This window comes from Dunckerocampus dactyliophorus, chromosome 14 (genome assembly GCF_027744805.1).
Source record: "Dunckerocampus dactyliophorus isolate RoL2022-P2 chromosome 14, RoL_Ddac_1.1, whole genome shotgun sequence".
Taxonomy (NCBI): Eukaryota; Metazoa; Chordata; class Actinopteri; order Syngnathiformes; family Syngnathidae; genus Dunckerocampus; species Dunckerocampus dactyliophorus.
The window spans coordinates 5,097,258-5,108,297 of NC_072832.1; the positions used below are offsets into that span (position 1 = coordinate 5,097,258).

Genomic DNA, 11,040 nt, shown 5'->3' on the forward strand with positions numbered 1-11,040 from the left:
GGTGGTGTACAAGTGTGGCATTTCACTCTCTACGATGAAGAACAGACACATCTATTGCAACTTATCGTTGCAACTCTTGTGAGGGGGGGACAGTCAGAGTCATGCTTAATCCAGTGTGCGTGTGGCAAGGTTACCCAACAATGGTCAGAGTTCATGTCATGGTTAAGTACCCTTTTACCCCCCCCAAAAAATGTCACCTTGGGCCAAAGATCACATCCAATGCGTGCACTCCAGTTTCATTAATGATCACACAGGATCAAAATAACTTCACCAATGGAACAATTAACAGGGTTTAGATTAAAACAGACTAAACGGTGGTAGTGTGAGGACAGTTAAACAGGTTACAGTTTAGCTCGGTACAAAAACAACAGCAGTAGTTCAACAACTGTTTAAGGCTTCAAATAAGTTGCATCAGTCAAAAATGTGTCATGAAGAGAGAAAACACATAAGTCACACTGGACTATAAGTCACTCTTATTTACAAACGTGATTGACAAAATTCAAGGCCAACAACAGACATTTAATCTGGAATTTAAGTTATTTGACTCCTCAAGGGGTCGATTGCAAAGGTAGTTTGTGTCAATCGCCTACACGTCACTTTGTAGATGTCATATGACATTAGTCAGCTGACATTATGCTCCCCTCCTGATTCGCTCTTGTTCCCCAGCGGCAATGGTGAACAAACGTCTCAAACTACACACGGAGATACAACTTTCATCTTTATTATTCCGATTACGGATAAACTAACTTAGCGGGTGATGCCTATATCTATAACACAAGTTATAGTTATTTAAAGTTATGCAGTTATGCAGTAATTTAAACTGCAAATTGGAAGAACATGCCTTTATGGTGACAGCATGGTGAGAATTTGGATAGTTCTTTCAGCTCCACAGAGCTACTGTGCAATACTCCTAGGGCTGATACACTTGTATCTCTATTCATTATGTTTCAAAATATAAACAAGTAGGAGTTTTGTTACAGAGGAGGTTGAGACTAATTATTCCCATTAATTAACATACATCTGTGTGTGTGGACGCGCTCCCACACTGCACGTTGTCTCGTATTTATGCGTTTATTTCCCTTGTGGAAGCCAACATACACTTTAATCAAATCCTGCACTCTTTCTATGAATATGAATGTCTTTTCACCTCAATTGAGCAAACAAGTGGAGGAGCAGTGACTAAAACAGGATGGTTTGTGGGGCGGGCCCCTTCTTCAATGGCGACTCTACCAGCCATCTGCGCGTGTGACGTCGCCATACACAATCATCTCCGTGCTGTGGGAGGGTCACGCTGCAGCCCTCTGCTCAGGCGTCTTCCTCTGCTGGTGCGGTGTGAAACAATAGGACATGAGGGCATGCGCGCGCACGCGTACACACACACTTGCACAAAGGAAGCCAGGACTCCTGCATTCCTGCACCATGGTCGTCCAGATGTCTCACAAACATACAACAAGGTCTGGTGAGAGGAAATTGCTACTATAAGCACATTATAACTGCTACCTGCATCAGTCTTGCATTAAATCCAGCTGGAGTGTTGAACACACACACAAAGTTACTTCAAGACAGCTTTAATCTTTACCGATATAGGCCTTTGTTAATTATTTTACATCTTTCTGATGTAAGCGATTTTAAAGACATTGACTTCAATGAATAGAAAGTCACAAAAAACAACAGAAACGCAGCAAAACTCGGCAGAGCACAGACCTCAACAATCCTAAATATGTCCGTCTGGCTTGTTTTGATTTGAAAAAATCCTGACGTGAACAGCCATACTGTTCCACTCCAGTCCTGTTTGTGGCAGTAATGTGTATTACATAGCATGGTTAACAGGCACACAACCTTACCCTTTTTGCAAAATTCCTTGTTCCGTCACTTTGGATTAAAGTAAAAAAAAAAAAACTATCCAAAACTGTCCTCAATGACACTGAATATGTTTTTGCCAGTCTCATTCAATTGCTTGTGTAAGACATCAAATTAAAATCACAATGAATACTGACTAACCATCTGTGTGAGCCTGGAGTTTGTTTTTCAGGGACAAGATGATAATAGCTTGGTTTGATGTGTGTGGGTGACATGCGCAGGGTTTTTTTTGCCGTCGACTGACAGGAATGGCAACAATGTCTTCAATGCCATTGTGAAAAGTTCTGTATAGATTTTAATGTATTTTAATGTTAATCCGAAAAGACGAAGCAACCAATTTCTCACACACAACAAACATTCAAATGGTTTGGTTAGGCTCTTTGGCACGAAAGAGACGAGCGACGTGATTGCTGATGTAACGTCAGAGTAAAATTCATTTCTTGAGACAGATACCTCGGTTTTCATTATTAATTCCCTCCAAGAGGTCAGACAGAAACCAAAACACACAAAAACCTAAGCAAATTTTCCCATATGAACGAATGTCTGTCAATACTGTATTCTCATTCATCCAGGTCACTGTATTCTCGGGGCATTGAATTGATTGCAACTGAACTGTTTGGGTTGCCCTGAGAATAGGAAATAACGTAAAGCCAATTAATCTGTTCCAGTAGGGCTGCAACTAATGATTATTTTAATAGTCGACCAGTCAGCCACTATTTTTTCGATTCGCCGACGAGTGAAACAATTATTGCTTATCTGATCTGCTGTCCGCGTTTTGAGTGTACTACTTGTTTTGACTCATTGTCAAAAAACAAAAAACACGAATTAGTTTGAAATGAATGTTTTTACTTTATTACACAAAGTATAAAACTACAGTGAAAAATACATTTTTCGTACTTCGCAATGAGTTCTTTCTTGAATTCAATAGTGTTTCTCACCTTATTTACAAAATTGCTGGCACTTGCAACTTTCTTTTGCCCCATGGCAGGTTATTGAACAATTGCACGGTCAGCAAGCATACTAGCCTGCTTTGTTCGGAATGTGCCTTACAGGATACCATAGTATAGCGTAAACCAATGCTTCTCAACTGGTGGGTTGTGAACCAAGAGTGGGTTGCGGATTTTTGCTTGGGGAAAAGAAAAAAAAATGTAATGACTAGTGGTGGGGAAAATAATCGATTCTTAGATGCAACGCAATACGGACACTGACGATTATTTCTCAATTCATAAATGTCAATAATCGATGCTGATGGAAAAATGAGCCAGACAATAAGCAAGCTTTGCCATACAAGCTTAAAACTGTTTGAGAGCACAACAAATATGAGAAACCACATAGCACGTTTCCACCCGAATGACGAGGAAAAACAGCCAGCTGAAGCTGCTGCCAAGAAGAGAACCATCGAGCAGGTGATAACTAATTTTCCACCCAATTCGGAAAAGGCTAAGCGAATCATAAAGTCAATCGCAACTTCTATTGCGAAGGATTTGCGGCAGTATTCGGTTGTTGAGAACCGCGGCTTATGTCACCGTAACAGCGCACTTCATTAATGATGACCGGAAGCTAGCATCTCATGTGCTACAAACGAGAGGGATGAATGAGAACCACACTAGTGCAAATGGCTGAGCTGTTCAACAATGTTGCAGAGGAATGTTGATTTCTTGTGGCCTATTTATTTGCATTATTTGTGAATAAGGGCAGCCTAGTATATTTGGTTATTCATAATATACTAAAGTCTGCAATCATTATTGAGAGCCGCTGGTACAAAAATCTATATTTTGTATGAAAGCTGTTTTTGACTTACACAGCAATTTTATTATTTTGTCAGAGATTCTATGCTCAGGATTTCTGTTTGACTTCAGAAGTCATTATTTGTGAATAATGCCAGATATTTTTATGTTGCACTTTACTTTTCCTGCTGGTTCTGTGCAATGGGAAATATGTTGGTACATGTAACCTTCCAGTGATTAAAAGATAATCTGTTTCATGTTTATATTAAATTGTGGATCATTACAAATATGCTTTGTTTTAAGTAAAAAGAAATGATAGAGCGAAAAATGTATGCATAAAAACAACCGACAAACTATTGATCACAAAAAATTATGCATCGATAATCGTTTTGCCATCGCATTGCAGGCCTCTGAATCGTAATCGCGTCGAATCGTGAGGTGGCCAGAGATTCTAACTCCTAGTAATGACCCAATGTCTGTGAATGCACCCCACGTTCTTGTCTGCGCTCTTCGGTTGCTACACCGCCGCAAGGTGCATGCCATGTTTCTGGGCAACTGTCAAGCTTGAGTCAGAGAGGAAGGCCATTGAGTGGAGACATAACGTGCTGTCCGTGCAACACACAGCTGCAGATATCTGCCGGAGAAGGGCATGCCAAAAAGCGCTGCAGTGCACGCTGTGTTGAAAACAGTCCCTTAAAATATAAGATATACAAGAACTTTGAGCTGAAAAATTCTCTTAGTTTGGGTCACCACTTGGTGGTATTTGGTGTGGAGTGTGTGATCCAAGATGACAGAATAAATACAATTTTAAAGCAAAGGGTAAAATACTGAGGCAAAATTTGGGTAAACATTTTGGACTAAAACTGAATCACATGGAAATGGAGTGTTCGAAAACCGATTTTTGACTGTAGATTTTTTTTTTTTTAAATAAACGCACATGTTTCAAAAATTGCAACATGCACTGACATTCAATTCCATGTTACTTACTAAACCATTTACAAAAAAAACAAATTTTCCTGGTGGTTGGGGAGCCATGCTTTACACAATGTGTGACTGTGACTGTACTTCCTCAAGATGAAACCACACTCAACGTCAGCGTCATCCTATTCAAACATCAAACCCCACTGTAGGTCGCATCCTGCCTGATGGTAAATATTTGAGAAGTGCCGCTATTTTGGCTCAGCAGACATGTTGACAAATGAGCGTCACAAATCAATAAGAGCGTCTTTGGAGTAACTGCACTGTCTGGAGTCTGTCAGAAAAGCCTGAGTCATTGTTACTAAATGGTTTAAAGTCTCTTGTTTTTAGGCGTTCTTTGGCTTAAAGCACTACAAAGCAGTTGGTAAACAAAAAACATGCTGACTGCTGGGCTGAGCTGCATGGATTCCAAAAAGTTCAATGACATCATAGAGAGTGTTTGCTCTTGAAAATGTTACAAAATGTTTTGTTTCCTCCAAGTCTACTGAAAAATAGAACATGGACATTTTAATGGGAAAACTTTGACCACTACTGACGTGTCCTGAGGAGTTTAACCGTGACACCTTGGACACCGTGGACTTACCATTAGGCAAACACAGGCAATTGCCAGGGAGTCCAAGATTTCCAGGGGCCTCCAAACATCTCATAAAAACGGATTATTGATTTTTCTCTTCGATTTAAAGCACATTTTACTATTTTAGTCTTAATTAATGTGCTTAAAATTACATCAAAATGTGTAATCTATCATGAGTGCTTCGACTGCTCCCCCTTTCGTTCTCATGTAATGGACTATTCCATGTCACTGCTTGTGCAGATTAATTCCGGAAGACAGGAGCGAAACAAACTTGTTGGCACTTGTTGGAGAAAACTGATGCACAGTTACCCAGTGGAGTGAGGAAGAGTAGAAGATGAGAGGGAAACAAACAGTTAAAAAAAAAAAAATCAAAACTACCGAAGAATGCAGTAGTTTTAGGGATGAAGCTGAGAGTGACACTTTTCATCACAAAGATGTGAGTGTTAAAGTAGAACCGCTGCTCCTGCGCATTGAGGAGCCAGATGAGGTTGGAGGACCGACCGGTAGGAGGCCTCTGGGAAGTCCCAGGGCACGTTGGAGAGACTATGTCTCTCAACTGGCTTGGGAATGCCTCAGGATCTGCCGGAAGAAGCTGGACGAAGTGGCCGGGGAGAGGGAAGTCTGGGCTTCCCTGCTTAGGCTGCTGCCCCCGTGACCCAAACTTGGCTAAGCGGTAGAAGATAGACGAATGGATGGATGGATGGATGGATGGATGGATAAGTCACTTGTTAGGTAATAATTACCCCCCAAGAGAATTTTAAGAACTTTATCTAGCTCAGGAAATAGGAGAATTCTCATATTCGCTAAACATTAGTATCTAAAAAATGTTTTTTTGTATGTATGTAACTAGCAACTTAAGCTAACAGATTTTAAAAGCAAGAAAAAGTGGCCTTAATTAAATACTCGCCTTTGGTCAAAATTGAAATTTAAATAAATGAAAAAAAACCTTTGTCAGTGCAGTACAAGGATGTGGAGGGCCCCAATGGCTGAGTTTGCCTTGACACCCCTGCAACTTGTTTATTGTGAAGGAACCCTACTCTTTTTATTTTGGGAAATCACTCAGAGCGAGACCCTCTGGACAGTCAAAAATGTTAAAATGATTACTGAAAACATTGGCTTCACAACTAATAAGGATTTCATGATGGTGAATTCAACTTCCATTACCTGAAAATGCTTGGAAATCCAAATTGATCTAACCCTAACCCTATTTATCACATTAATGTAGAATGGGTTCCGGGTGATACTAGTCTTGCTCATCTAGATTTTACTTTACTTACCATAAATTAATCACCTTATATTCACTTTGTTTTGGCAAAACAGCCTCAGAAATGTGGGAAAGGTCACCCAGTACTACCCTGCCTCCAGGAATGACACAGTCTGAGTTGTAAAGATAATTCATTGAAAGTATGGCATACATTAGCGCTTCCCTTGCACAAATATGACGCGACCATGTGTCAGGAGGCCCGTCTTTCTCCAAGCCAATGGTGCTCCTCTGCTGCAGTGCAACAAAACAGTAGAGGAAAAACACAGTAGCTGCCTTCACACTTTGCTTCCTGCTCAAGCATTCCGATCCAAGTCACAGATTTTCACACAGCGGTAGAACCAAATATAGTCATCAATGATGGTTTACCGAGCGGCAGCGTGCTTACAGGGACATCCCATAATGCAGAGGGCTTTCAGGTTTGAGCCTCCAAGTGTTCTCATCGGGGCTAGAAGCCAACTTGTTACGACACCTTGCAGCACGTTTACAGTGTATTGCGTTGCAACTCCATGATGAACTGCTAGATGACAACAGATCCAGCAGGAGCAATAACAGCCCTGCGGGCAAGTTTGCCAAAGCCGAGTGGCTGCAACATGCAAAGATAAAGCGCCTAAAATTAGAAACACACATGATCCACTCCAGTTAGGGAGGCATGCGAGATGTTAAATACAAAAAGGAAAGTTGCCACCAAAAAAAAAAATTGCAAAAAAACAAAACAATAACACCTTTGTCCTTAGCTGGACTAGAAATCTTGTGGTTTCAGGGCGCATTTATCGCCCTGTGAACTGCAACAAAGAGCCTGGAAGCGGACCAAAAGTCATCAAGTTGTATTAGGAGTCTTCAATGTTTCATGAATTTGCAACATGTCAACAACAACTTTGCTTCTCTCTGACAGTGAGCCGACGGAACTTGAAGTGCACCTGACACTTTATTAGGTATACCTCTGCAGTTCAAGTCGACTGACACTGTCAAAAGTATTGATTCAACAGTTTGTAGATGTATTTTGCAGTGGTGTGCACTGCATCTTACTTGCTTGTAATATTTTGATGCTCTTGTTTTGCTAAGGCAGGGAAACCAAATATTACAGACAGCTCTCAGTATAATGCAGTGCAATTCTACACCTCTGCAATATAATAAGCAATTCATACTCAGCATTATTAATTGTGCGATGGCCACATTGTGCAGGTAAGTATGCATACACACAGAGACATCATGCACAGATGTGATGAAATATGATTTTTCCTTACTTTTGCTGGTGTTTGCATCTAAGTAACAAACAGTAATAAGACTTGTCATCTTGTCCTGAGAGTTCTGCTCCCAAGAAAAACCTTATTTCATACACACGCGCACTTCAACTGGATTGACACTGTTAACAATGTTTATCATTGCTGTGGCTGTAGTTGTGCACTGCATCATATTAAAAGCTATTTCTAAAAGTTGTCCCTCTCGTGCCGCTAAAGAGGGTTAGGGAAGTACACTGCCTGGCCAAATAAAGGTCCCCCACTCTATGTAGTACAGGTGGTGCTCCAGTTACGTACGAGTGTCGTTCCTATACTGTGATGTAAGTCGAGTTTCGGTGTAAGTTGGATGAAGGACGTCAAATACAGTCAAATAATAAAATAATTACAAGAAAGTGTAACAAAAAATAAAAGCCAAAGCACTAGCAACCTAACCATCTCAATAAGACCACTACACTGCCTTGTTATTACTGACTCTTTCAGAGGATCAGCAACTTGGCAGTTATGTGACATATAGTGTCCAGAGTTTTGTGATTTCCAACCATCAGTGAACGTGACATGTGCTCTGACTTTGTGTGTGTGGCTGTGTGCAACAGGACAGCTGAGTTTGCTGATATTTTTGATCGACCACCTCCTCGTCATCCTCACAATGGCCGAAAAGCCGTTAGGATACTATCTTTATGCTTAATGATAATCACAGGTGTCAAGTGATTGAGACAAGTATATTGAACACATAGGGTATTCTTCCGCTGCGCACCGCGTTGTAACTACTTCTCGAGGGACCCTCGTGTCTACAGACCAAAATTAAGTTTTTAATTAATTTATGGGAGTGCGTACGTAACGGCGTAAACCATGGACAACGTGTACTTGGTAGGACTACCTGTAGCTTTCATTTCTACTAGCTTCTGCAATGTCACAACATTTATTTAACTTTTTGCCAAGATCTTGTATTGATGATGGACGATTCGGACCACTGCGCAAAGTCTCCCCATTGTCCTCCCACTTGTACATGATTCCTCATGCTTTGATGCATGCCAATAACGTCCCCTTCTGAAGCAGATGAACAGCTTGTTTAATTTAACAAGTGACGCGCTACTGACTGCATCAGTCAGGGTTAAATAACTTGTTGCCAGCTGAATTGTAATCTCCCGTGCAGTAATTATCCAATGGGAGGCGCTTACCTATTTGCTTAGTTAGATCCAGGTGGTGACCTTTCTTTCGGCCAAGCAGTGTATTAGAAACAGCTCTCAGTGTGAGGCAGTGCAATTCAACACCACTACAAATGAATAAACAATTGAGCATCTGTGTGAAGGCCGTATTGTGCAAGTGTTGCTAATGTTGTGACAGGTAAGTATGCACAAACACTTGCACAATGAATAATAGCTCGGGAATAGAATGTAATGTACTCATTCTTCTCAAATGTACTGTACTTCCCATGGATGTGCATTACATAAAGTCGTGCCTCAATTAGACGCCGTGTGTGACGTGTGCAATGTCCGATGACCCCATGCATCCAAAATAACATGACGTTTTCCAGGTCATATACAATCAGAGGACTTTCCTTACAAGAGTGTGCTGGCAGGCACACCTCTGGGGGTGTGTTCTTGTCATTTTTGGTCTGGTTCAAAGCAACTCTGTTTGGTCCAGAACCAAAAGGATCGGGCCAAAAACTCTAGTGTGAGGAGAGCTCGATCGCTCAAATGGGAGCATAACCAGGCGATGCATATCAACACCAAATGCAAAAGCTGAGTGAAAATCAACGAGTTGACAACTCGGGCTCTTAGCTCATTGACTAGCATTGCTCAGCTGTCATTTAGCGGGACGCAGGTTCGAGCCCAGGAAGGTTGCGGGGCTGGCTGGAGGAGAATACCGGACTACGAAGGTGAACGCATCCTTAAAACATTTAATTTTGATTCGCGTTTACATCTAATTAACGAGCAGAAACTAACCCAGCCATCATGTCCTGAGAGCTCTGCTCCCAGACACAGGGCCTTGGCTGATTGTTGACCAGCGATAAGGGACAGTATTCACAATAAAATCACAATGACGACATAGAAATTGGGTCACTTAGTTCTGTAACAACCCCTACCTGGTCGATTACAGCCATATAAGGTGGAGGAGGACAATAAACGCTGCTAATGTTGTTGTTGCTGCTGTTATCGCAGCTTGCTAGCTTGGGGCTCACGCAGGACAGCTGTCAATAAGAACGCAAAGCAGGAGGCAGCTCGCGTGGGGGGAAAGAGAACCGATTGGTGCTTCCCGGTGTCAGTAAGGGTGTATTCAGAGCTGAACGTTGTGATTTTACGACAATGTTCCTACGGAACTGCTAGAGCCAGTTTAGCATAGCGATGCTATCATCGGTTGAGTCCAATGTCGGACAGCTAGCTGCCCCCCCCTACACACACACACACACACACACACACACACACACACACACACACACAGGCTCGCTATGCAGTGTGTTTCTGACATATTATTTCGCTTGAGATTTTTTACACAGCAATCGGCCAAGGCGTGAATGTCGGCTAGTTTAGCGAAAAGTTAACTCATAACGTAGATGAGTGGATATAAGCTCATATGTGACAACCACATATACCAGCTAAAGTGGGGACGTAAGCCTTCATATGCGTGCATTTAAACCTGCAACAGCCTCGAGTTTTGGTGCAGTTCGTACTAACGTTGTTGACAATATTTGCAACTCTCTAAAGAAATGCAAAAGAAGCCAAAATGCTCAATTCTGCTATATGCCTCAAAACACCCAGTGTCCGATAATGGAACCCACCCTCTACTACCCCCTCACTGCAGCTTTTTACCTTGTACACATCTCCGTAAGTGCCGCTTCCTATCCTCTGGATCAGTTCGAAATCCTCCTGCGGATTCCTCCGGGACAGGTCGACACTGGAGTTCATCATGGTCACTGTCGCTCAGAGCGCCAAACGCGCTCGTTTGACAGACACCAGCTATGTGCGAAGGCGGATAATTTTAAAGAAAAACATACGGCGTCAGAAAATAGCCACCCGAACCCACTCCTGCTCCAACATGGCGTCCGCTGCGCAGTGAGCATGCGCAGTAGACGTGCTCTCTTCCATGGAGGCAGATGGAGCTCAACGATTGTTCACAGTATACTGTGAACAAACATTGAACGTATAAATACAATGTGTTTTGAACATTTAAATATAATGTAAGTATTTATATAAAATACATATTATAACCAAAGCTGTCATTATTTTAAATTTTAAAACCAAATCCATTCAGAATTATAATCAAAGTACAGTACTTTATTGAGCCCTGTGGGAAATTTAGTATGTTAGTGTGATTCTGCAAACGTATATGGCTAAAAAATATCAAGAATCTAATCATAGGACAAATATAAAGTATAATAATAACAATATACTGTAAGTA

General features: G+C 41.5%; 1 protein-coding gene across 5 annotated transcripts in view; it reads right to left on the reverse strand.

Annotated features, from left to right (window-relative positions):
• Positions 1-10,682, reverse strand: part of LOC129193629 (mitogen-activated protein kinase kinase kinase kinase 3-like) — a 46,998-nt gene extending 36,316 nt beyond the window's left edge. For all 5 annotated transcript variants that reach the window (XM_054797990.1, XM_054797986.1, XM_054797989.1 and 2 more), the window contains exon 1: positions 10,452-10,682. In XM_054797990.1, the coding sequence (XP_054653965.1) occupies positions 10,452-10,550 (99 nt within the window). In that variant the 5' untranslated portion in view covers positions 10,551-10,682. The remainder of the gene's footprint in view (positions 1-10,451) is intronic.
• Positions 10,683-11,040: the final 358 nt, after the last annotated feature.